A 27,464-nucleotide genomic window follows, 5' to 3' on the forward strand; every position below is an offset into this window, starting at 1 on the left:
TAAAGCGTTTGGAAATGGAAGAATTATTATTATCATTATTATTTTTCTTATGTAGAATAGTATAGTAGATGACAAACCAATGAAGCAACTAGGTTGAGTAGCTAGCGACTAATAATTTTGAGATTCCAAAAACTGGCATTTAATCGGAATTGAGAAGATATAGGAAAATATATGACCACGTGACATTTTATCACTAAAACGTGCAAACATCCAAGACAACTCACCATCAAATCGCATGGAAATATCTCAAGTTTCTGTCCGCTGCATGTGGGGTTGCAAGTCCACTCTCTCACCACTTGAAACTCTTTTCAGACCACAAACAGTTTTTTTTTTTTTTTTTTTTTTTTTTGATGAATCAGGCCACAAACAGTTTATGCAATTCTTGACCATTAGATTACACAAAACTTTTCCCCTGGGTTTATCACTTTAAATTGTCCATACACAAATATGAATTTCCACAAATGATAGATTGGTATCCGCAGCTACAAAAATTAGAAATGGGATGGTGTTTTTTTAAGTATTAGTTAAAGCAATTGTGGACCAGTGATTGTACAAAATTTATAACAAATATTTTAAGAGGGAAAAGTCACGAGTTAAAATGGTACTAGTGGCGTTAAAAAAGAAACGAGTTTTTAAGTCATATGCGAGAACATAAAGGCCATTTATGTACCAACGAACAAAAGAGTAAAAGGACAGATAAGAGAGACAAAGAGAGAAGAAGAAACTGCAAAGTGTTTTGATTTTGGGTGATCAGAGAAGTTAAAAAGAGTTTGATTTGTTCAATTACTGCACAGATGCTAACTGGGTTGTCTTCTATCTATGCAGTTTGCGGTGATGCAGCTGGAATTGCAGGTAGTCTTTTTCTTCACCTTCCTTTTCTTCAGTATGCTTCTGATTCTCCTTTTTTCTGGTTTCTTAAATGTCGAAAAAGTCCACGAACTCTGAGGAATATACCATACTATTGCTGCATATGATCTGAGATTCTGGGTTAAAACCTTTGATTGTTGTGCGCACTTCAATGGAGGTATCAACACCTTTTCAGGATTTCAGATTGGTGGTAAATTAATTTGTTGAATTTTGATTTTTAAGTCACTATCTGTTTAAAATGAACTACTTTTTTTTTTTTTCTTCTCTTTCCATTATTTTGTCTGGTTGATATAAAATTAGAAGAAAACTAAGACGAAAGTCTACCTCTTGATATTTTTGTTTAAAATGAATGATAATTCGTCTAGACAGAGTTCATATTCTGCTTGCCACTTGTGGAATCTAGAGTACAACAACCGCAAGAAACTTTCTAAGTTTTACATAACACACACATTTATATAGCAGAATGCTTCGGATATATAGAATAATTTTCTGTAACATTTTTCTACAACTTTGTTTTTCCCTTTTTTTTTTTTTTTTTTTCCTGTCAGTCAGATTGCGTTTTATGTGACTGTTTATATTTATATTACAACAACCAACGATTAAAAGATCAACTTTTGCATAATCCATATCTGATAAACGAGGCTAAAACAACTATTCAAGTATGGCCCCCCCCCCCCCCCCCCCCCCCAAAAAAAAACAAAAGGAACTTAGCATCTGAACCTAGATTTTAAATTTTAACACACAGCTACATTGCCTTTGATGGGTCTGTACTGCTAAGCTAGGAACTACCTCAAATTGGCTGTGCTAGTTTCACCATGGAAAATTATAAGCTTTTTGGTAAACAATGGTTCTGATACAAATTCCAGAATTATACAGATTTCAAAATGTCTGGCGCTTGATTTACATAGTTAGGACGATTAATTAGGCCAACAACATTTTAACACCGCTTTATCAACTGCAGGGAACCTGTTTGCTTTTGTCTTGTTTCTGTCACCGCTGTAAGTTTCTCAATACTTCGGAGAGAAAAATAAATTGACAGAAAATTTTGACTTCCACACTAACATTGGAGTTAATTTTTATGTCTTTGATACAGACCAACATTCAGAAGAATTATCAGAAACCAGTCAACAGAACAATTCTCTGGGTTGCCTTATGTGTATGCCCTCTTGAACTGTTTGATATGCTTTTGGTATGGCAGTCCTTTTGTATCTCCTGGTGTCATACTAGTTGCCACAGTGAATTCAATTGGAGCATTTTTCCAATCAATCTACTTGAGCATTTTCATCTTATATGCTGAAAGAGCAATAAAGGTAACCGTTTTAACTCCTATAACTTACCTAAATTTTTCCATCGCAGTTAGTGAGAGTTTAAATGAGTTTTATAACAGCGTGATTAATCATCATTCCTTGCTTTTGCAGCTGAGGATGACAGGACTCCTTCTGGCAGCTGTGAAGTCCAGCCGCACCAACCAACCTCACCAACCACAACCTCACCAACCACAGCCACCATTGTTGACAGCCACCATTGTTGATCAACAATTGTGGGCTAAGATGTTGAAAAGTGTGGCCTTGTAAGCCTATAAATAGGCTCCTTACCTTTGCATGAAAACCAAGCCAAGAGAGCAATCTCAATCCTCCCAAGTGAGGAGAATTGAGAGAAAACTCCAAGAGAGAGAGTTGTTTAAGTTCCAGAGAGAACTTGAGAGAAGAGTGAGCAATTCCAGAGAGAATTGGAGAGTGCAGAGAGAGGTTCCACGAGAGAATCCTCCATGAGAGAAGTTTTTATTTTTGTATTCTATTTTTAAGAGATTAATAGAATTCTTTTATTTTCTTCTCATATTTCTTCTTTAAAATGGTCAGAGAACCACAACAAGTGGTATCAGAGCTCCAGGTCGAGAGCTTGGGTCCAAAATTTGAAGAAACAAAGCTACTGTTCTTCAAGTTGGTGTTTCGGAAAGTTGCTCAAATAATTAATTTGACAATTCCAGGTGAAAGTACCCGACGAGAGGAGAACAACGAAGCTCGCCGGAAAGAAAACGGACGTCTCACGCGCCCGCACGCGCCGACTGAAATTTTTCTGCAACTGTTCACGCGCCCACGCGCCGCACGCGCCGTCTGGAGGTTGAAGACGACCACGTCAGCAGCCACGTCAGCACACCTGCCACGTCATCTGCCACGCCAGCCGACACGTCATCTGCCACGTGTCGCCACGTCATCTGACACGTCATCTGCCACGTGGTGCCACGTCAGCACCATCTGCCACGTCAGCAATATTTTCTGAAATTACGGAACAGCCCCTGAAGTTTCGGAAATTACGGAACAGCCCTGAATTATTGGAAATTACAGAGTGACCCCTGTAGTTTTCTGAAATTACGGTGAAGCCCCTGAACTATTGGAAATTACAGATTGACCCCTGAAGTTTCTGTATTTGCAGGTTGACCCAGAAATTTTGTGAAATTACAGTTTTGCCCCAAAATTTCTGGTAATTATATTTTGACCCCGGAAGAGTCAAGTCCACCATTTTCGGCCGTTCCGGACGCAACGGTTAACTCCGTTTTGCCAAATTCAGCTCCAATTTTGGTCAAGCCATAATGTCAATGGAAGAATCATCTTCGGGAGCTATGGTTAAGCTCACTGCCACAAATTATACACTTTGGAGACCTCGGATGGAAGATCTCCTCAATTGTAAGGATCTGTTTGATCCTATAGAAGCTAAAGGCGAAAACCCCGATCCCAGCAAAGTAGCAGAATGGAAGAAATTAAACAAGAAAACGATCGGTCAGATCAGGCAATGGATCGACCACAGTGTCTTCCATCATGTAGCGAAGGAAACGGATGCATATGCCCTCTGGACAAAATTGGAGGACATGTACCAGGCCAAGACTGCTCGGAACAAAGCCCTGTTGCTTAAGCGATTGGTACATCTAACATTACAGAGTGGAACTTCTGTAGCCGAGCATACCAGTGAGTTCCAGAGCTTGGTAAATCAACTATCTGCTGTGGATTACCAACTAGGGGATGAGGATCAGGCCCTCCTACTTCTAAGCTCTCTTCCAGACAGTTGGGAGACATTGGTAGTCTCTCTCAGCAATTCGGCCCCGAATGGCAAACTTACTCTGTCTATGGTTAAGGATGCCCTATTTAATGAAGAGGCCAGGAGAAAGGACATTGGCATGGATCAGTCACATGCCCTCGTCACAGAGAGAGGAAGACAGCAAAGAGGTGGTCGAGATAGGGGGAGAGGCAGGAGCAAGAGCAGAGGCAGATCTACAGACGGCAGAAAATCATCGTATAAGTGCTATCATTGTGGCCTGGAGGGTCACATGAAGAAGAACTGCAGAAAGTTGTTGAGAGAGCAGAGACTCCAAGGTAATCAGCCGAAGAAGGATGGAGAGACACTAGTCACTTGTACAGGAGAAGTGGCGCTCTGCTCCACCGAAGAAGAGACATGCCTTCATATATCAACCCAAGATGTTGAGTGGGTAGTCGATACTGCAGCATCCTACCATGTCACTCCACACAGAGATTTCTTTAAAACGTACAAAGCAGGAGACTTTGGTACGGTAAAGATGGGAAATTCCAGTTTCGCAAAGATTATGGGAACTGGTGATATTCAGATAAAAACGAATATTGGTTGTACAATCACTTTGAAGGATGTCTGTCATGTTCCAGACCTTCGGCTTAATCTACTTTCGGGAGCAGCCTTAGACAAGCAAGGCTATGACAACTACTTTAGCAAAGGCACATGGAAAATGACGAAAGGTGCCATAGTTGTCGCCCGAGGACATATTTGTGGAACGTTGTACAAGACTCATGTGAAGATATGTGCAGACAGCCTCAATATTGCAGAAGGAGAGGCGTCTCAAAATCTGTGGCACCAGAGACTCGGTCACATGAGTGAAAAAGGATTGTCCACTTTGGCAAGGAAGAAGCTTATCACTGTTTGCAAGGATGCTGTGCTAGATCCTTGTAATCACTGCTTGTTTGGTAAGCAACATAGAGTCTCTTTCAGTTCCTCTGCATTAAGAAGATCAGAGTTGCTTAGTCTGGTGCACTCTGATGTTTGTGGTCCCATGGAGGTGGAATCATTAGGTGGCAACAAGTATTTCCTGACCTTCATTGATGATGCTTCACGGAAGGTGTGGGTATATTTCTTGAAGACAAAGGACCAGGTATTGGATTACTTCAAACTGTTTCATACCATGGTAGAGCGTGAAACAGGAAAGAAGCTGAAATGTCTCCGCTCAGATAATGGAGGCGAGTATACTTCCAAGGAGTTCGATGCCTACTGCAGAAGACACGGCATTCGACATGAGAAGACGGTCCCTCGCACCCCACAACATAATGGAATAGCCGAAAGAATGAACCGAACCATTATGGAAAAGGTCAGAAGTATGCTCAGTATGGCTAAGCTGCCAAAGCCATTCTGGGGAGAAGCTGTTCGTGCCGCCTGCTATTTAATCAACAGATCACCGTCAGTACCGTTGAATTTTGATATTCCGGAGAAAATGTGGTCGGGTAAGATTCCCTCCTACTCTCATTTAAGAGTATTTGGTTGTATAGCTTATGTACATGTATCCAAGGAGCTCAGACAGAAGCTCGATGCAAGATCTACTCCATGCATCTTTATAGGATATGGAGACGAAGAATTCAGATACAGGTTTTGGGACCCGAAAACCAAGAAGGTTATTAGAAGCAGGGATGTAGTATTCCAAGAAAACCAGAAAATGGAAGACATTGAAAAGCCCAGAATGTCTCCTAATTATAGTTCTAGTGCCGAGAATTTTTGTCCTAATCCAGCACCAGCACAAATAGCCACAGAGGATAATGAGGTGCATGAAGATATACCAGAAGCAGACCAGGAGGAAGAAGGGGATAATGAGCAGGGGGAGACTCAATCCTCTCAAGCAGCTGCAGGGCCATCACAGCGGTCAGATGATGGTACACCTCCTGAAACCAGTGGTTTACAAGTTCGGAGATCTGAGCGAGGCCGAATTCCATCAAAGAGATTTTCAGAATCTGAGTATATTCTGCTTACTGAAGAAGGGGAGCCAGAGAGTTTCCAGGAAGCTGTTTCTCATCAAGAGAAGGAAAAGTGGCTGCAAGCAATGCAAGATGAGATGGAATCCTTGCAGAAAAATCATACTTATGAGTTGGTTGAGCTTCCAACAGGAAAGAAGGCACTAAAGAATAAATGGGTGTTCAAGCTCAAGAAAGATGGCAGCGGAAGGGTGGTGAAACACAAAGCCCGATTGGTGGTCAAAGGATTTCTTCAGAAGAAAGGAATTGACTTTGATGAGATTTTTTCACCAGTGGTAAAAATGACTTCAATTCGAGTCATTTTTGGTTTAGTAGCAAGTCTAAACCTAGAGCTTGAGCAGATGGATGTGAAGACAGCATTTCTTCACGGTGATTTACATGAAGAAATCTACATGGAGCAGCCAGAAGGATTTGAGGTTTTATGGAAAGAAAACCTCGTATGCAAGCTAAAGAAGAGCTTGTATGGCCTCAAGCAAGCACCAAGACAATGGTATAAGAAGTTTGACTCGTTTATGGTGAGTCAAGGCTATAAAAGGACTGCAGCAGACCAGTGTGTTTATATTAAAAAATTTTCAGGTGGAAACTTCATTGCACTTTTGCTATATGTGGACGACATGTTGATCGTTGGACAAGATGCAATGAAGATGAGTCAGCTGAAGAAAGAATTGTCTAAGTCTTTTGATATGAAAGACTTAGGACCAGCTCAACAAATTTTGGGAATGCAAATAATCCGAGACAGGAAAAATAGAAGGTTATGGCTATCTCAAGAGAAGTATGTTGAACGGGTGATAAAGAGATTCAACATGGATAAAGCCAAACCGGTCAGCATTCCACTTGCGAATCATTTCAAGTTGAGTAAGAGATTGTGCCCCTCATCCAAAGAAGAGATAGAGGAGATGGCTTCAGTACCATATTCTTCAGCGGTAGGAAGTCTGATGTATGCAATGGTGTGTACCAGACCAGACATTGCTCATGCAGTAGGTGTTGTGAGCAGATTTCTTTCAAATCCTGGAAAGAAACACTGGGAAGCAGTCAAATGGATTCTCAGGTATCTTAAAGGTACATCGAAGCTGTGCTTGTGCTACGGGGGAGGTGATCCAATCTTAGAAGGCTATACAGATGCAGATATGGCCGGAGACCCTGATAATAGAAAATCTACATCAGGTTATCTCTACACTTTTGTAGGGGGAGCTGTGTCATGGCAGTCAAGATTGCAGAAGTGTGTTGCTTTATCCACTACTGAAGCAGAGTACATTGCCGCAGCGGAAGCGGGTAAGGAAATGTTGTGGTTAAAGCGTTTTCTCACAGAATTGGGCATCAAGCAAGAAGACTACAAGGTACATTGTGATAACCAAAGTGCCATGGATTTGAGCAAAAACTCAATGTATCATTCCCGTACAAAGCACATTGACATTCGCTATCATTGGATACGCGAAGTAATAGGTCAACAGTTGCTGAAACTGTTGAAGATTCACACAAAAGAGAATCCAGCAGATATGCTAACAAAAGTTGTTGCTCAAGAGAAGCTGAAGCTATGCAGAGACATAGCTGGAATAGATGGCAGATGACCATCAGTTTTAAATGCGGCTGGAGGGGGAGAATTGTGAAGTCCAGCCGCACCAACCAACCTCACCAACCACAACCTCACCAACCACAGCCACCATTGTTGACAGCCACCATTGTTGATCAACAATTGTGGGCTAAGATGTTGAAAAGTGTGGCCTTGTAAGCCTATAAATAGGCTCCTTACCTTTGCATGAAAACCAAGCCAAGAGAGCAATCTCAATCCTCCCAAGTGAGGAGAATTGAGAGAAAACTCCAAGAGAGAGAGTTGTTTAAGTTCCAGAGAGAACTTGAGAGAAGAGTGAGCAATTCCAGAGAGAATTGGAAAGTGCAGAGAGAGGTTCCACGAGAGAATCCTCCATGAGAGAAGTTTTTATTTTTGTATTCTATTTTTAAGAGATTAATAGAATTCTTTTATTTTCTTCTCATATTTCTTCTCTAAAGTGGTCAGAGAACCACAACAGCAGCTTTTGCCCTTTTTGCAATCATAGTATTTGTTAGCATGAGAATGTTTGACGTGGATGAGAGGCAAATATTCGTCGGATATTTGAGTGTTGTTTCACTCATTTCCATGTTTGCTTCTCCACTATTTATCATAGTAAGTTCATCATCTGTAACATAACATATACACATCTTGTTTTTTTCACTTTACATGATACAATTCCATTTCGCTCATGGTTTAACTTATATTGTATTCCAGGAATTGGTGATCAAAACAAGAAGTGTTGAATTCATGCCATTTTATCTCTCTCTTTCAACTTTCTTGATGAGTCTTTCTTTCTCTTTGTATGGAATGTTCAAGTACGATCCTTTCATATACGTGAGTACTATGTTTCCTGCAGATGCAGCTTATTTGCTGTAAACCAATTTCTGTATATTCTTATGCCAAATGGGCTGAGGATTAAGTAGAAAGAACATCAGAATCTTTAGCTAAATTAATTGAGTTACTATTTTAAAACTCTTAACTTTGAATATACCCTACTTCTGATCTATAGAAAGAAAAAGACCACCTTTATTGTGAATGTTCATAATTTTTTATCTGATGCAGGTACCAAATGGCATTGGAACAGTTTTGGGGCTTGTCCAATTGATCTTGTACTACTACTTTAGCAGTTCATACGGAGAAGACTCCGAAGAATTCTTGATAGATTCATATGCATAAAATGTTCATTGAACAGGTCTGTAGTCTGTCAAGTGGCATCCTGAAGTCTTTCTTTTATTCATCTGAAGGATAGCTAGGAAAACCAAACCAGTATCAAAAAACGCAAATGGCATTATTGGTTTTGTCTGTATTATTGCATCGAATTAGCATGTTAGCTCGGATTTTGGTTTTCATTTTGAAACTAAGTACGAAATGTAGCAGCAAGAAAGCAGACTTTGCAGAAAAATAATTACTGTGGATCCAGATAGATTATACAGTAATCTGCAATTTCCTTGTTCAGCTGAGTGTTAAGATGATATACTCTATCATTGGAAAAAAAAAAATTTTTTTTTTATAAAATTTTTGGGTGTATTCTTCCTGCAGTTGAACTCGGTATACTCAATAATACTCTGTTCGTTGATGTGGAATTGTTTCTATTATTTCTCATACATCTGGTTTTCCTGTCAATTTCTTCTAAAATTATCATAGATGGATGTTTTACAGAGCCTATGAAAGAAAAATGAGTTCTTTTAGCTTTCTGTAAGATAATGCAAGCGCTTTTTTGTTGGCCTATATGCTTATGGACGAAGTGCACTTTCTTATGAATTCTGACAACTCAGATTAATTTTAATCATAGAAAAAAAAGAAAAAAAAAAGTTAAATTTACATGGAGATCCTCTAGGTTTTATTTATTTATTTTGTAATACTCTATGTTTTATTATTATTATCTAATACCTAATGCTAGACCAAATTTATTTAAAAATATTATTAATTATTATATTCATATAAATTAAATATAGATAAATGAGCTTTTAAATGGATAGTTAACAAGTGAATAAAAAATTACATGGTTGAAATGAAAATAATTTATTTGTTTTTATTTTCAAGAAAGTTATACCCTTTTTTTTTTTTTTTTAAGGTTTGCAAAATTTCATGGACCTACTAACAATTATAAAAGCAAACTTAACAAAAAAGCATTAAGATGAAAATCTAAAGTAAAGACAATGAGCTATGTCTTTTTAAAAAATATATAAATAAATTATGGATTTTTCTATAAATAAAGAGTTTCGATAATAAAAAGAAAAAATCTGTAAAATAAGGAGAAAACCTCTAATAATATAAATATAAATATATATATATATAGATATATAGATATATAGATATATAGATATATAGATATATGCAATAATTTTTTGATGTATGAGTGTAAACAAAAAAGGAAAAGAAATAAAAAAGTCCAATTACCAATTAATAACTTTAAATTTTATTTAAAGGTTTTAAAAAATTGATTCAACATATTTTTTGTGATAAATTATTAAATAAAATTATTAGAATTTTAAGTTTCTAATAACAAGTTTTAAATTTCGTTCGGTATACGTGTAACCTCTAAAAACAATAAATTGTAGATAAATAATAATGTTTAATTACTATAACTATATATATATATATATAATATATAAAAAAATAATCGTATGCGACACGTGTCAACATATCCTTTATCCAAATTTCCTCCAAAAGCATCATTTTTTTTCTTCGTATTATCTATTATTATTTTTTGTATTTATTATCTTACTATATATGAATATAACCAAATATATATAAAACTAATTTTTGATATAACTTTCCATAACTATCAAATAATTGATACATATATCACATATAAAAGAATAACCTTATACGCCATGTATCAGCATACCGTTTTTTCAAATTTCCTATTCCCTCCAAAAGCATATTTTTATTTTATTTTATTTATTATTCATTTATTTGTTATTTTACCTTTTTATGGTTATAACTAAATATGTATCATATGACATATAATAATAATTTTGAAATAAATTTCAAATAAATAAAATATTTAATTTTATTTTATTCACCAAATAAGTCAAATACATAAAATATATTTGCATGTATATATATAGTTTCCTTAATTAAATATATTTTAAATATTTTTACATATACAAATATAGTTATATGAAAATTAATAAAGATATCTTTTTATTTGGTTACAAAAATATAATATCATAAATAATAATTGTTAAACATAACAAAATAAGATTTATTTTCAAAACAAATTATCTGATCTTATTTTATTACCAATTAATATATATTTTTATTTTTATATTAGATGGACGGTTTAGGAAGATTATATTTTAATCAAGTATATTAGAACTAATGGGGAAAATCATGGAGATAATTACCCAAGAATGCAGCTATTATCCTTATAATTTATATAATTATTATTATTATATTATATTATATCATTTAAAAATTGTACATTATTATAATAACTGAATTGCAACATTTATTGCATCCAATAACTACATACGGTAATAAATAATAAATAAAATTAAAATAAATAAAATATTTGATTTTAGTTTATTTACCAAATAAGTCAAATATATTTGGCTATAAATGACTTAAATAGATTTCAATTATGAGACTGATCTCCTTATTTGATATTTTTAGATATATATGTAAACATAAATAAATTAGTAATAAGATTGGTCTCTTTATTTGGTAAAAAAATAAATATAATAAATGATTTTCATATTGTTACTAAATATATATTTTCTAATATTTCCATATGCTTATACATATTCATATATGTATATTAATAAATGGAATTATATTATAAAATAATAAAATTAAAATACAATCACTAATAATGATATTGGTCTCCTTATTAATAAATAGAATTAAATTATAAAATAAGAAAATTAAAATAAAGTAACTACTAACGATATTGAAATTTAATCTTTAATTATTATGACATCAAAACATTCTCTTCATTTATGAGTGTATCCAAATTTATGGATACATATATTTTATATACTTATAAGAAAATATTAGAGAAAATATTTTATTATATATATTTTTATTAGTTCATTATGTTTATTTTATTACAAAATAAAAAGATTTTATATACAATAATTAATAATAAAATTAATCTCCTTATTTTATTATATAATAAAAGATAATCATTTTATTTTACAATAAAAAGAATATATATGGTATATATATACACCTCTTTTTAAATCTAAATTATTACTAATTAAGTTATAATAATAATAACAATAACAATAATAAATATAATTAAATTATATTATAAGGATTTAAGATAGAAAAATTAATTATTTGTAAAAAATTAAACAAATACATTTGAATTCAATAGATGAAAAATATTATATAAATATATTTAAATTTGAATTAAATTATATAAATACATTTAAATTTAAATTTAAATTTTATAGATAGAAAAAATTAAATAGGTAAATATTTTATAATTTGAATTCCATAAATAATTTATCTTATAAAGTAAAAATGTTTTTTATATAATAATTAATAATAATAATAATAATAATAATAAAATAAATAAATAAATTACATTATTAGTATTTAATATATGAAAATTAATAATTTTCAAGAAATCAAAAAATAAATTTGAATTTGAATTCTATAGATGGAAAATATTGAATATAAATTAAATTATATAAATGCATTTGAATTTGAATTTAAATTTCACATGTAAAAAAAATTGAATAGTAAAGTTTCATAAATGAAAAAAATTAAATAGGTAAATATTTTTAAATTTGAATTATATAATTAAATAATATTATATATAAATATTAAATTTATAGTTATTAATAAACTTTTATAATATAAATTAAAAAAAAATCTAAATATATTTATTAATAGTAAAATTTTAAATATAAATAATAATTATTAAAATATATCTAGTTACACATATATTACAGGAATAAATGCTAATATATATATATATATATTATCAAACGATCACATGGGCAATTGATTATTATCACGGGCGTAAAATAGGCAATCCAAACGTAGCCTTCATTTAATTTATTATTTAAAAATAATTGGAAAAAAATTACGGCGGTAAACACAAGGCGGGCAGCATTACGGGAAAACGTGCGCACCAAGTAAAAGCCAAGTAGGATAAGGAAACCAACCAGCCACTTCAATGTTAAAACGCGTTCGATAAATAAAAAATAAAAAAGAGAAAAACCCTGCTGGTACTGCTCACTCTCTTTCTCCCTTCTCTCACACTTTCTAAACCCTAACACTCTCTCTCTCTCTCGCTCCGATTCCCTGCTATTGGTTTTCTCGAGGGGGGCCTCTAAGCCCTCTCTCTCTCTCATTCGCAGGCTCATTCTTTCGCTGCCTTGGCCTTTTCGGAAATTCTCGCTGCGAAAAGTTCTTCGCTTTCTGAATTCGATTTCGTCGGTAAGTTGAACCCTTTGCTTTTTTCTTTTTTCCTTCTCTTTTTCTTTTTCTTTAATTGGGTTTTCTTCAATTTTTCCTTTTTAAAAAATTCATTCTTTTTTTGATGTATAGTTTGAGTTTAATCATCGTAATTGTGGTTTCCTCGATTATACGCGGTTGTTTTCGTAATTTGGGTTTGAGATTATCATATTGCGTTGATTATTAACTGTCGAATTTGCTATTAATTTGTTTTCGTTTGGCTTGATTTTAATTAAGTGAAGTTACCTTTTTTTTTTTTTTTTTTTTGGGGGGGGGGGGGGGGTGTTAATGGGTGGGGGTTTAATTTTTACAGTCTTTATCAATAGATTTTCCTTTCTTAATCTTTGGGAATTTTTAGAGCTCTTTACGAGCTGTTTTGCTTAATCTGGATCAGTAGTTGCCTCAGAACTTGAAAATATGATGACCACCGAATCCATAGTTCCAATTAGAAGGCTGAAGGTTAAGCTTCCCAAAAAAAGAACAGAAGCTGATCATGGGACACACTTCGAGCATCAGGTGAAGACTGCTAGCATCAAGCGTGGGGCCACTGATATGATAGAAGGCCATAAACAGAAAAGGCAGAAGTTGGACCGTAGTATGACTATGCAGTGTTCAGCAATTCTTAAAAAGCTCATGTCTCATGATGCTGCTTGGGTTTTCAATCAACCAGTTGATCCTGTAAAACTGAATATTCCTGATTATTTCTCTGTCATATCGTCACCCATGGACTTGGGAACAGTAAAATCCAAGCTGGAGAAAAATATGTACTCTCGCGCTGATGAGTTTGCAGATGATGTCCGACTTACCTTTTCCAATGCCATGCTCTATAACCCTCCTTCCAATGTAGTTCATCAAATGGCATTGAATCTAAACCAGATTTTTGAGATGAGATGGAAGGTTTTTGAGGAAAAGAGTAATCACGAATGCTCGACAGTTAGACCAAGAAAATCTTCTAGTGGTTCAGCAGAGGAATTTATTGGTAAGAATCAGAATGATCGGAATGCATTTCTCTTTCGTAGTAGTTCAGTGCCTAAGAGGTCTATCCCATCTGAGCAGAAGATAAGAAGGTGTTCTTTCAATGCAAGTGATGATGACGTAAGTGATGGTCATGATACTTGTTATTTGATTTGTTTGTACTTTTGTAAGTATGTATTAACTTAGTATTATTTGATTTGTCTGTACTTTTTTAAATATGTATTAACTTACTATTATTTGATTTGTTTGTACTTTTGTAAATATGTATTAACTTAGTATAAAAACATTTAGTATGTAACTAAGACAGTTATCCTGCTGTCAGCTAACACATGATTGTGTTACTGATTGCTTCTGTTTTAATTTATATATGAAATAAGATTTGTATTTGTATCTTATGTTAAAGATTACTAATTTATTTTGTCACTGAGATTTTTATTTTTATTTTTTTGGGTTACATGTTACCTGAATGGTATATATTTTGATGATAGGTTGAACATTCAAAAACCGCAAAAAACTGCAAGCAAAAGTCATTAGGGAGGAATGTCAAAAAAGGTATAGAGTGGAAGATTTCTGTTTCTTCTTTATGTCTCTTTAATGGAGCTAATTTGCAGTGTGTCATATAGGCACTGGTACTGGCAGTAGTCATGCTTTTTGCTCTGTTAATGCTAAGCGACTATCAAGCCCAACTGCCGACAAATGTATTACATGTGGCGCTGCCTGCCAATGCATCCCTTCTAATCTTTCAACTAATGTGTCCTCAAGTGGTTAGTTGATTTTTTTTTTTTTTACTTTTTATCAGAACAACAGTTTTTGCATCCATCTTGTACTTGACATGCTAATTGGTTTTTATTTTTCTGGTTTGGATATGTGTTTAGAACGATCATCATTAGGCAGGGATAATCATTTCTGCAGGGCTGACATAGTCAGACTGGTATGTATGTCTGTAGTATGACCTGAGTTACGGTTCGAATTTTTTGTAATCTGCAATGCATGATTGGAAAAGTTCATGTAATTGTAGGATTGTCAAGCCAAAAGTACAGCAGAATCCCACATGAGCAAGTCGGATCAAGATTCTGATGGTGAGGAGATTTTTCTATTTGTATTAATTCAGTATTACTACCAGTTATTCTTGATGGTCTGAGTATTGGCATGGTACTGAAGGGGCAGTGAGTGCTTTGGATGATGTAAATGTATGCACCACTACTCAACTCACTACTCCTGTCACGGATGCTACTTGTGGAGGAGAAGGTAAGTGTACCTATTTTGAATTTCTCAAAAGTTTGGTTTTAGCGGTTCAACTTCAATCATTAGCAGCAATTGACTTTGTAATTGGTTGTTATTTTAGGGTGGAATACCTCTCTCTTTGATGTTCAACTGTCACCTGAAAAGGCCCTTCGAGCTGCAATGCTAAAGAGACGCTTCGCAGACACAATATTGAAAGCGCAACAGAAAACAATACTTGATCATGTAAGACTCCTTTTGGGGAATAAATTGGATTTACTTGAGTATTTATTTCAATTTAATAAAATTTTTTCTGGCGGTTTAGTGCTTGTAGGTGCTTACTGTTACTGATGTTATTTCTTGGTTGTTTCTAGGGTGATAATACTGATCCAGTGAAGATACAGCAGGAGAAGAAAAGATTGGAAAGAAGGCAGCGTGAAGGTGATTGTTACTTAATAACTTGCTTCCGTATTGAAAAATTAATGCATTATACTTTCGGCAAAACATGGTTATTTCTCTTTTCTCCATCCTTTGTTTTCTTGGTTGCTGATGGTCTTCTGGGAATATTGTGGAGGAAAAAGTGTAACTCAGATCTAAGAAATTCTGCTTGTTGGAAGATATATGTAAAATAAACTTTGGCATTTAATAGGATTGAATCAATTGACCGGGGAACTTTTGAGGTGTTTACTAATGTATGTTATTATAGCGAGACTCTGGATGCAAAGGGGTTTAGCATATAGCATTCATATTGTTCATCATAAAAAATTAAAGGTGTCCAGCAATTCATGCACATGTTAAGCTGTCCCAATGGTTTATATTTATTCCTCTTATGATAATTTCTTTTTCTTATGCTTTATTATTCCATTTTTAGACCTTGTAAGACCTGGGCTTCCTATACATTTTGAGTATGTACTTATTCTTTTGTACCAACTTGGAAATAAATAGATTTAAAAATTTCACACTGTTGGGGATGAGTGTAAAAGAACTGCGCTTTCATTTGTTTTGGCTCAAGTTCTTTAACACTCAGTATTGACTTGTCGTTTTGGCATTCCAAATGTATTCACATACTAGTAATTCATAATGTCTGTTCTTCTGTGAGGTGGCTTTTAGGCATCTCCTGGTTAGGGGTGTGTTCTTATTTTTTCCTGTTGATAGGTAAAGATAAGATCAGTAGAAGATGGGATTTGAAATCATTCATCTTGCAAGATAAAAAGTATACAGATACCACAGAGTACCATAAGCTGCATTATCTTGCTTCCGGAAAATGGTTTATAGACTATAGTTATTGGTTCTTAAGAATGATATTGTTGTATTTCCTATTTCGGAAAGCAGCATTTTCTTCACAGCTTGTTTGTTTTTGCCATTTGAAATTACTTAGAATGCTTTGTGTCCTGTGCTTTGTTTATTGCTTATATTCATTGTCCTGGTGATGGTCTTGAAATTTAGTTATTATGTTCTCACTCTCTCTTTATAATATCTATGTAAGTGAAGTACAATTAACTGCTGTCTTAATTAATGCTTTTGTAATTTCCAACCTTACAGAGAAGGCAAGGATTGAAGCAGAACTAGAAGCTGCTCAAGCAGCCTCAAAAAGGGCTGAAATTGAGTTCAAGAAGCAACTTGAAAAAGAAAGAGAAGCTGCCCGCGCTGCAATTGATAAGGTTTAGAGTTTTCTCATTGCATATAAGTACCTTTATGGATATGAACTTATTTGAAGGTCTAAAATGTTTATTTTAATGTCCATCCAGATGGAAAGAAGCGTTGTCATCGAGCAAAACTTTGAAATACAGAAAGAACTTGAAAAGCTGAGTGGGTGTTCCCTATTCCATATTCTCAACAGTGTTGATGTAATGCGATCATTTGGGCGAACCAACCTGAGGTCCCCGTTGGAGCAACTGGGTTTATTTATGAAGGATGAGTATTTGGCAGATGAGGATGAGGATTCCATTCTGAATGGAGATGGGGAGGAGGGGGAAATATTTTGATTATGGAGTCAATATACTGCTTTGTTGTTCTATTTATGCAGCTTCCTTTTTGCAGCTCAGATTGTTTTTATCATATTGAACTGGGAGGTGGAAAGAGGCGATTGTATATAAATTTTGTTGGTAGCGGAAGTTACCTTACTAGTTTTTATTGTTAAGTTGTTCAAATTGAATGTCTTCTTCTTTCGATTGTAAGCTGTTAATATCATCGTAATGGGAGGAGAGGGAGACCGAGTGTAAATGAAGTTTTGTCTGGTAGAGGAACTTGATGATACAAGTTTAAATATTGTAAAAGAAGGAAAAGAAATAAATGAGAATTACTGCTGATCTTCCTGTTTTATCTCTAGCTTATTTCTCTGCCTTATCTGTAATTTGTATTGTTTTAATTTTTGCTGTGTATATTTTATTGTTATGTTGGCGATTTAAATTTAATGAATGAGGCGAAGATGAACAGGGTACTGAATGGAGGAGACACTTAGGCAACTATGTTCTACCATGAGATATTTTCCATTTTCATTTGTTGAAGTTGTTCATGTATGAGCTGGTTCGTTTTCGAACTTCCATATATCCTTTGTAATTGAATCAATATATAATTTTTCCACACTCAAATGTGAAACCCTGTTGGATAGCACGGCAGAGACTTCATGTTTTGGTACTTCATGAACTAAACAGGCATGCTGCATGCACCCCTCAGAATTAGGTATAACTAAGTATAACTGAATCCGAATAAGTGTACATAAGGTTATCAAGATGGTTCAAATAAATTTAAATCTGATTCATAATTCAAACATATCCTGCATTACTATTCTGTCAATTTATAATATATAGATTAATTAATGATTATAGGTTTGTTATTCAATATGGCTACCACATTGAACATTCCTACTAAAAGCGACGGGAACAGCCTCCGTAATGGCCAAAACTGGCTTTTTCTTCGGGACAAGAAAGTACATATATATATATATATGTCTTATTATACTGATCCATTCTAAATTTTTTGTAGTAAGGTCACATAATAAGAAAGAGGCAAAAAACAAGTTTCTAGCATTCCTATAAAATGCTGTTACATTAAGAAAACAATTTGCCAGTCTTGGAAAGCCCTAGCTAAAAACCTATACAGATCATGTTGTGTAGCGACTCTTGGCAGCTCGGTCAAGTTTCTTTGCATCATCCTGAAAGAAAGGACAAAAGGGTCAATTGTTTGAATGACAGAATATGAAATGAACTTGCAATCAAGAAACCATACAGGTGCACATAATATCAAGACTAAGATCCTCACATGGAATATGAAACCTATTGTGTCACTGTAATCGAGAAACTCCTTCCATTGTTTCCCAATGCTCAGCTGAAGGAAGAAAATGCAAACAAGACATTATACAAGTTTTGAGATAAGTATCAGATCAAAATATTAAAAATAATCAAAACAAACTTGTATGCTCAGTCTCCAAATACGCTACTACAGTTTGGCATATGTGACAAGTACTGTTTTACCTTTCCAATTAACACAAGAATCCTATATCAATCCCTATTACTTGCACTAATGCTTCTCTGTTGCCAAATTACACCAACAGTGCTGTCTACTTGAGACTGAGAAACCAAATTTGGTTACTAACAAAATGGGATGGCAACTTATTTTGTGGCATTTTGCCCAAAGGTCACACAACTATAAGGTAGGCATGATTCTAGTTTATCTGGTAAGCCATTTTATTTGGATCAAAAGTAGGAAGCATACATTCCTAGAGTAATGTAGCTTACAGGAACAGGTAAAACATGGCCCACAAGAAAAAAAAAAAAAAAAAACCGTTAAATCTTTTTCAAAAAAAGAAATTACCTGAGCGGCTTCATTTGATGCATTCTTGGTCCAGATAGATATTTTATCTTGCCTATTTCTGACATTGACAACTGCACCGCAAATCTCATCTCCATGATCAAACTGCTCTCCAATCATTGCCAGCAACTAATACAATTAGAACAAACAGTCAGAGATCATACCAGCCGCTATTTAATTTCTCCTATAAATCCAAATTAGACATTAAAGCATACCGTATACAACCAACATGTATCTGATTTCCCTCTACCATAGGTTATAGTCCATTTCCCTCCATTAGCACAAACAGGATCTTCCCATTTCGGTTCAATATTATATTTGAAACAATGTAAGTCTGTTCCAATAGACAATTTGCTTGGATGGTGTATATTATTGTAAACACTGAATGAAAACAGATTTGATGGGGAAAAAATATGTTAGCCATATGAATTTAACAAACAGAGAGAATATAAGCACTTTTAGTTCAAGAAGGTGAAATATCATATAAATAATCAAACACAGAACTAGGACAGATGCAATTCAATGAAGAATAGTTCCATTAAGGGAGTTTAAAGAGAAAAAACTAGTCGAATAGTTTTCTTAACAGCTTGAACATCATGAATAAATAAGCAAGTTAGAGTATAAAAACCCTAAGCAGCAATGCTAAATATAACAAACTCATGACCCATAAGAACATGCGTTAAGGTTGACCTTAACCTGATGTTGTATAAATGAGCTTCACCGACTATGTATATCAGAAGAATTATTGAAATATCAAAAGATTCATGGGCACATATCACGATCTAACCAGAACCAAATTCCAAATTACTTATTCAGCTGAAGTAAGATGAATAAATTGAAATATGTAGACAAGACCAAGTTTTCGTGCGTGAAAATAAAGATGCAGTCAAACCACTGCCACATTTAAGATAACAAAACCAAGTGTGGGAAAGTAAAAAATATCTTCCCCCAACCAGCTCACTAACTTACTCTCATTTCAGAGGACTCAATGAATTAAATTCCAGTTGTTTTATTTTGCTTTTAGAAGGTCGAATAAAGTTACTTCATTTAAAATAAACAATAACTTTAATAATGTGTATTATGTAATGCATGATGAATTATCATATGGCCCAAATCTTTGAATGAGTTACCACACAATTCCTCATAATATTGTCTAAAAGAACCAAAAACCATTTTCAAGACAGAGACAAGAAACAACAAAAAAAGATGCTTCAGTCAAGTTCAGAGAGTAAAAGTAAAATAAGACCTTTTTTTTTTTCCAATAATTTTATTAACAAAGGTTGTTTTTTACTCAGAGTCACATGAAATAAGAATTAAAAATTGCTTTGTGAGTTTTGTAGCTAGAGAATTGAACAGTTTCTCGTTTGTCATTTTGGCTGGGCTTAAATGGTTGATTTTGCTAACATTTCGATTACTGAAATTTTGTTGCTTTTACCTTTTACATGGCTGCCCAATTCTAAGGGACGAGATGTTCGACTAAAAATATAACATAGCATTTTTTCCTAACTGAAGAGAAAGAAAATCAATCTGAACCGCAGTGCAGTGTCAATCTTTAAAATCAATCTGAACCGCAGTGCCGAGACCTTTTTCTCAAATCTTTCTCAACAGAAGAGAAATGGAAAAGAAAATCAAATATTAATAAAATTGAACAGTACTTTCAAATAAATAGGGGAGAAGATAACTGGAATTTTTTTTTTTTTTTTTTTGTGTTCCGTCGGATTTTCTCAGCAACCAAACAAACAAAGATTGCGGCCAATTAAAAGAAAGAAAGAAAAAGAAAAGAACCTCCAGAACTCCTCGACAGTGGTAAAGGTATAGATCAGGCGCATAGTGCTACCCCAATCAGCTTGCTTGGACTTGGCAGAGTAGTTATCGAACCAGAAGGTCCAGGAGTTTTCCAAGGGATGAGTCTGATGGACTAATCCTTTGGAAAGCTTCGAAGACGCGGAATCATCCTCGCCGACGATCTCTCCTTCCTCAGGCCCATCGTCATCGTCATCGCCGCCGCGAGGAGCCATAGGGTTAGGGTTTGTGGCGGTGCTGTTTTTGTTGTTGTTGTTGTTGGTCTGGTCCTCAAGGAACGCTGATGATTTTGGCGTTTCCTCTTCCACCATTTCTAGCTTTCCTTTTTTCTTTTTTTATTATTTCGCTTTTTTTTTTATGTCTGTTTGTTCCTTTTTCCGTCACTTCCTCTGCTGCTTTCTCGCTCTTTCCGGGGCGTTTCTTTCCTCTTTCTTGCCTCTCTCTCTCTCTCTCTCTCTCTTTCTCTCTCGCCGTTGCAACAGACGGACACGGTCAGTCACATATAACGCCCAATTGTATTACATTTTGTTTTATTTATTGTTTTTTTTTTTTTTTAGTTTGATGGGCTTGATATTGGGCTCCATTTCTATCTGTCTGCATGTTTTCTAGGGCCCATTTATGTTTGAATGGGCTATGTGGATCTTCCGACCCAAGCCGCCTCCGCGCGGTGGCGTGATCAACAAGTGATTGATTAAAGTTAGGAAACCGCCCCTTAAAAAGTTATAAATAGCCCCCATCACTCTTCGCTTTTCACCCATTTTTTTGTAGTCGCGAAGAGTTGGCTTTGGTTTTTTAATTGGGTTTAGGTGAGTTATTTTATTTTGAGATTATTATAACTTTGCTTTCCCTACATAATTAAATTTGTTTAGGGTTCCGATTTTATAAATATCATTATTTTATACAATATTAAATTAATCTGCATCATCGAAGAAATAGATGTGAAAGCTAAAATTGCCAAAAAAACATTAAGACACAGTGGAAGGCAAAGGTACAAGTTGGAGCAGTGTTCAGCAATTCTTAACATGCTGATGTCACATAAATAATATGGATGTATTTTCAACCAGCCAGTTGATCCAGTGCTATACATTGAACATACCTGATTATTTCTCCATCATAACTCAACCCATGGAGTTGGGAACAATAAGATCCAACTTGGACCGCAACATCTACTCTTGCGCTGAAGAGTTTGCAGCTGATGTGAGGCTCTCACATTTTCCAATGCCATGGGCTATAACTCTCCTTCCCATGACTCGTTCATAAAATAGAGCAGTCCTACTGAACCTGATTTTTAAGAGGAGGTGGAATCTTTTGCAGGATAAAATGTACATATGTCCAACCTCCCGGAAGCCTGTTTCCTCTTCCTCAGTTCTCTGTCTCTCCCTCGCCGTTGCAAAAGACCTACGACCACCCTGCGTCCTATAAATGATTGCTTAGAGTCGAGCTCTTCCTCGATTTGTTGTCCCAGCTAGCGTTGCAATGGACGTCGAACGCAGTTGCTTATAAATTTGACATAGTAGAGACTCTTTTTGTTCACATGGATTTATTTTTTCATTTGCAAGATTTGATGTTTAAATTGGTTTTGCATTTTAAGTTATATTTTATATGCGGTATTTGTTTTCATAATACAAAGTGGATATATATATATATATATACCTGTATATAAATTTAATATTTATTTCCAATTATATATAAGGGCAGAGCAAACGTTTTATAAGTCAATTAATGATAATAATAAAGTTAAATTTTGTAATTTTAGCAGAACTTTATTAGGAGGAAAAAGTTGGACCTTGACTTGTGTTTAAGAAGTCAAAAGAAGGTAGAAGTTGGAGCATGAGGTTAAGAGTGCATTGTGCAGCAATTCTTTAGGAAGCTGATGGTTGACAAGGATGGTAGGGTTTTCAACCAACCAGTTGATCCTGTGGTATTGATGAACATACCTGATTACTTTGGGAACGATAAAAAATCGAAGATGCAGGGAAACAAATACAGATGCACTCGTGAGTTTGTAGAGGATGTGAGACTGATTTTTTTTTTTCCAATGCAAATGCGCTATTACCCTCCTTCCCATGACGTACGTTCATAAAATGGCAATGAGACTGAACCAGATTTTTGAGATGGATTGGAAGGCTTTTGTGAAAAAAAAGTTTAATTCTCGCCTCTACAATTAATTTACTTTCCTCTTTTAAGGCTCTGCCTCGGTCTCTGCCCCTCCGTTATTGCAACACAAAGGAACGCCAGGACACTGCCTTGCTTTCCTCTCTCTCTCTCTCTCTCTCTAGGCCTCAAAAAACTGACTGGGACGGATACTGATATTATTATAATTATTTGACTTTTTATTTATAATTTATTTATTTATTATTATTTTATATTGACCTTTTGGATAATATGGAACTCTTCTGTTTACATCCAGTGAACATGCTATGTTAACCCCATCTCATATTTTGTCCTTTAAACTATTATTTATTTATAAAATCACTCTGATTAGAAAATTTTGTTCAATATAATTTTTCTTTTAAGAATTAGCTGTATACATTGTACAAGAATAAAATTAAATAGAGTAAAACAGTTTTCTGAATATATTTACATATGGTTAGTTTTACCAAATTCATATGAAATAATAATAATAATAATAATAATAAAGGCAGTGTAAAGACTTGTGTTTTGCGAGGAAAAATACAAAACTTATAAAGTTCAAAGGAACAAAGTGCTACTACTACGAACCTTTTATTATTAGTAAATAATTATAATTAATTTTACATAGTTATAGAGATAAAAAATATATATATATATATATATACATATGTATCTATATATATATTAATTTAATGAAAAAACAAAAGAAACAAAAAAAATTGCAGGGCTAGGCACAAGCAGGCAATGCGGTAAGTAGCAACGTCGTCAACAAGTAATTGGTAAAAAAGTAAAAGCAACTAGGAAACTCCTACTTCAAAGTTTGCTTTAAAGAAAATGAAATTACATAATATCTTATAAAAAGTTGTTTACTTTCTTAACGTATTAATAATTCTTAAGATATCACGGATACTATATATCTTGGCTAAATTGGTTAAGTTACTTAAGTATATAACATTATCCAACATATGACACCATAACCATTTTTTAGTTAATTATTTGGTTTCCCTTAAAGCAATACAATAGTTATTTTTTTATTTTATTTTATTTTATTTTATTTTATTTATATATTATTATTATTTTTTTGGGGCAAAATTTATGTATTTGGATTCTTTGCTGCCATTGTAATGGCCTCTTTGGCCAACAAACTACATCCTTCTTTTTTCCTTTCTGGTCAAATGTTAATCCTAATCTTCTTATAACTAGCACACGGTTGTGGCTAATAATAGGTCTTCCAACTAGATTAACTTTTTCTGTTTGGCAACCATGAACCTCTTCTTATCCATCAACGCCATATCCAAATTAACCTATATATACGCGTATACACACCCTTCATCTACAATTTTCAAACACAAACAAACCCCCATTGAAAACATCATTGCCATGGCTTATAACAGCAACTCATTTTCTATTCTCCCTGTTCTCTTCTTAGTATGTCTATCATTGCGTACAAACACTGGAGAAGCTCGAAAGCCCTTCGCATGCAACCTAAAGAACCCACTCACAAGAAGCTTGAAGTTCTGTAGTGTGTCGCTTCCTACACAAGAAAAAGTGAAGGACTTGATCAGACGGTTGACATTGTAGGAAAAGATTAAGCTGCTGGTGAGTAATGCCTCAGCTATGCCACGGCTCGGCATTGAAGGCTATGAGTGGTGGTCTGAGGCTTTGCATGGTGTGTCCAATGTAGGACATGGGGCTAAATTTGGTGGGGACTTCCTCGGAGCCACTAGCTTCCCTCAAGTCATCACCACTGCTGCTTCATTCAATGAGTCATTGTGGGAGCAAATTGGGCGGGTGAGGAATATTAATTTATATATACATATATATATATATATATATATATATAAATATTTGATACATACTTGTCATTATTAATTGGTTAAATTAATTACTAGTTGATTTCTAAAGACATTAATAATTTATATGATTAATATGGAGGTGTATAGATGGTGTCCGATCAAACAAGAGCTATGTACAATAGAGGAGCGGCTGGTCTAACATACTGGAGCCCCAATGTGAACGTACTTCATGACCTACGTTGGGGTTGATGCCAAGAGACTCCCGGTGAAGATCCCATGTTGTTAGCTAAGTATGCTACTAGATATGTCATGGGACTCCAAGGTAATGCAACAAGAGATAAGCTCAAGGTTGCTGCATGTTGCAAACATTACACTGCCTACGATCTTGAAAATTGGAATGGCGTTGATCGCTTCCATTTCAATGCCAGGGTGTGTGTATATATATATATATATATTTATATAACAAATTACCTTTTAAAAATTAAAATTAAAATAAATAATTTTGGAGGACGAAGATTGAAAGTGTGGATGATTAATAGGGGTGTACATTTTGTCCTTAATTATATCTCCTTAGGTTAGCAAGTAGGACTTGGAGGAAACATATAATGTACCATTCAAAGGTTGTGTGGAGGAAGGGAAAGTAGCGAATGTATTGTGCTCATTTAATCAGGTGAATGGAAAACCCACCTATGCTGATCTTGATCTCCTCAAGAACATAATTCTAGGTGAATGGCATCTCAATGGGTGAGTAAGAGTTATCGACCAGATGCATCACAGTTATTATGATATGGGTCCATGTCAATTTGACGGCCTTGATATATATATATATATATATATATATTCGTATTTCTCGGTTTGTAACCCATTAAACTTATGTACTCTTCGCTTGCTTTGGAACCAAATAGGTATATTGTCTCAGATTGTGATTCCGTGGATGTCCTATATAACTATCAAACCTATACTAGGACACCACAAGAAACAGTGGTAGTTAGTATCAAAGCAGGTTTTCCATTGCCTAACTTTTTTTCTCCTAATAAATTTTGATCCTTTAGAATTTAATTGATCCCCACAAACACACACACACACACACACAAAATGCACTAGTAGTTGATAGTCAGGTTTACTTGTTAATGAATACTACTTGATCACGTTCAGGTCTAGATTTGGACTGTGGAATATTTTTATCAAACCATGCAGAGGAGGCTGTAAAGTGAGGATTGATAAGCGAGAATGACTTGAATAGTGCTCTGGTCAATACAATCAATGTCTAGATGAGATTAGGAATGTTCGATGGTGAATCATCATCACAACCATTTAGCAACTTAGGCCTTAAAGACGTGTGTACTCCAGACCATCAACAGCTAACTCTTAAAGCTACCCATCAAGGAATTGTTCTATTTAAAAACCGTGGTGGGACTCTTCCACTCTCCAACCGCCATAGAACTATAGCTGTTATTGGACCCAATTCTAATGCCACTGTTACCATGATAGGGAACTATGCTGATAGGTTTATATACTCACTTTTTTCTTTCATTTTAGAAAAGAAAAATGACATAAAAAAAAAAAATTATCTGGACTGGGAGTTCCATGTGGGTACATCTCACCCTTACAAGGGATTCAGAGGTACAGTTGAATAATCCACCAACCAGGGTGCACCAATGTTGTTTGCAATGACGATGAACTATTCAAAGTAGCGGAGGCTGTAGCTCAACTGGTTGATGCCATAGTACTAGTAATGGGGCTTGACCAGTCCATTGAGGCAGAGTCCAGGGACAGAATTGGGTTGGTCTTAGCAGGGGACCAAGAAGAACTTGTATATAGAGTGTCCAGGGCTTCAAGGGGCCCAACCATATTGGTTTTGATGTCTGGTGATCCTATTGATGTGTCATTTGCTAAGAAAGATAAACATATTGGTGCAATTCTTTGGGCAAGATATCCTGGTCAAGTTGATGGAGTTGCCATCGCTGATATTCTCTTTGGTAATACAAATCCAGGTAATACAAATGTATATATACATATAATACTTTCTTTGCTTGTTATATTCTAGCTAATTAATATGTCCCATGTGTTTGTGTCCATTTAGGAGGAAAGCTTCCAATGACATGGTACCCAGAGAGCTATCTAGCCAAAGTACCAATGACAGATATGAAAATGCGAGCAAATCCAAAAAGAGGCTATCCTGGCAGAACCTATAGATTTTGTAAGGGTCCTATTGTCTTCCCTTTCGGCCATGGATTGGGCTTCACCGGTTTTGACTCCATATTAGTCCAAGCTCCATCTCAACTTTCACTGCCCATTTCCTCCTCATTAATCAACTCAGCTGTTCTAAGCATCACCAATGCCTTGAGGCCTTCCCTCACCAACTGCAACTCACTGTCATTGCCACTCCATATCGATGTCAAAAACAATGAAACTATGGATGGTACCCACACCATTCTTCTCCTCTCTACCCCACCGGCCGGAAAATGGTCAGTTGACAAGCAATTGGTGGGTTTCGACAAGGTTCATGTTCCTGCTGGGTCTGTGCAAAGGGTCATGGTAGATGTTGATGTGTGTAAACACCTTAGCGTTGTGGACTGGTCTGGGGTTCGAAGAATCCCATTTGGTGAACATCAAATTCATATTGGAGCAGATGGATATCTCAACTTTACAAGCCACTCTAGGATCCAATATTAAATCTTAGAGAATTGTCAAAATCAACTATTATTACCCTCATTGATTCACATCCTTTTGCTAAATGAGAAATATATCAACTGTATGTGTAAACTAATAAGGGCAGGGGATGCACTGTAATTGTAAGTCGATTGTATTATATGGCAACAAATCATATATCCTGAAAGTGGTTATTATGAA

The 27,464-nt window shown here is 34.9% G+C and overlaps 3 protein-coding genes and 1 pseudogene across 8 annotated transcripts; 3 read left to right on the forward strand and 1 right to left on the reverse strand.

Moving 5' to 3' along the window:
• The first annotated feature begins 225 nt into the window (after positions 1-225).
• LOC107412938 (bidirectional sugar transporter SWEET2a) lies at positions 226-9,056 on the forward strand. 2 transcript variants are annotated; one of them, XM_060820507.1, is made up of 7 exons: positions 369-852; positions 1,829-1,865; positions 1,961-2,177; positions 2,286-2,308; positions 7,932-8,067; positions 8,170-8,289; positions 8,518-9,056. In XM_060820507.1, the coding sequence occupies exons 1-7, from the start codon at positions 795-797 to the stop codon at positions 8,629-8,631; spliced, it is 705 nt and encodes a 234-aa protein (XP_060676490.1). In that variant the 5' UTR covers positions 369-794; the 3' UTR covers positions 8,632-9,056. The 2 variants fall into 2 exon arrangements, with proteins under 2 accessions (XP_060676488.1, XP_060676490.1); XM_060820505.1 differs by lacking the exons at positions 1,829-1,865; positions 7,932-8,067; positions 8,170-8,289; positions 8,518-9,056 and having other exon boundaries at positions 226-852; positions 2,286-7,897.
• A 3,541-nt stretch (positions 9,057-12,597) lies between these two features.
• On the forward strand, positions 12,598-17,391 carry LOC107412751 (transcription factor GTE9). 5 transcript variants are annotated; one of them, XM_048473299.2, is made up of 11 exons: positions 12,598-12,855; positions 13,187-13,968; positions 14,337-14,400; positions 14,472-14,612; positions 14,724-14,779; positions 14,867-14,927; positions 15,010-15,096; positions 15,194-15,315; positions 15,444-15,510; positions 16,612-16,730; positions 16,818-17,391. In XM_048473299.2, the coding sequence occupies exons 2-11, from the start codon at positions 13,291-13,293 to the stop codon at positions 17,052-17,054; spliced, it is 1,632 nt and encodes a 543-aa protein (XP_048329256.1). In that variant the 5' UTR covers positions 12,598-12,855; positions 13,187-13,290; the 3' UTR covers positions 17,055-17,391. The 5 variants fall into 5 exon arrangements, with proteins under 5 accessions (XP_048329256.1, XP_048329278.1, XP_048329267.1 ...); XM_048473321.2 differs by having other exon boundaries at positions 13,268-13,968; positions 15,016-15,096; XM_048473310.2 differs by having other exon boundaries at positions 13,280-13,968.
• A 612-nt stretch (positions 17,392-18,003) lies between these two features.
• LOC107413163 (eukaryotic translation initiation factor 4E-2) lies at positions 18,004-21,179 on the reverse strand. The gene is made up of 5 exons (XM_016021042.4): positions 20,665-21,179; positions 19,095-19,260; positions 18,883-19,008; positions 18,331-18,396; positions 18,004-18,223 (listed from the first exon to the last, which is right to left on the reverse strand). The coding sequence occupies exons 1-5, from the start codon at positions 20,991-20,993 to the stop codon at positions 18,173-18,175; spliced, it is 738 nt and encodes a 245-aa protein (XP_015876528.1). The 5' UTR covers positions 20,994-21,179; the 3' UTR covers positions 18,004-18,172.
• A 3,238-nt stretch (positions 21,180-24,417) lies between these two features.
• On the forward strand, positions 24,418-27,287 carry LOC107412743 (beta-D-xylosidase 1-like; annotated as a pseudogene).
• The last annotated feature ends 177 nt before the right edge of the window (positions 27,288-27,464 follow it).

This window comes from Ziziphus jujuba, chromosome 1, assembly GCF_031755915.1.
Source record: "Ziziphus jujuba cultivar Dongzao chromosome 1, ASM3175591v1".
NCBI lineage: Eukaryota > Viridiplantae > Streptophyta > Magnoliopsida > Rosales > Rhamnaceae > Ziziphus > Ziziphus jujuba.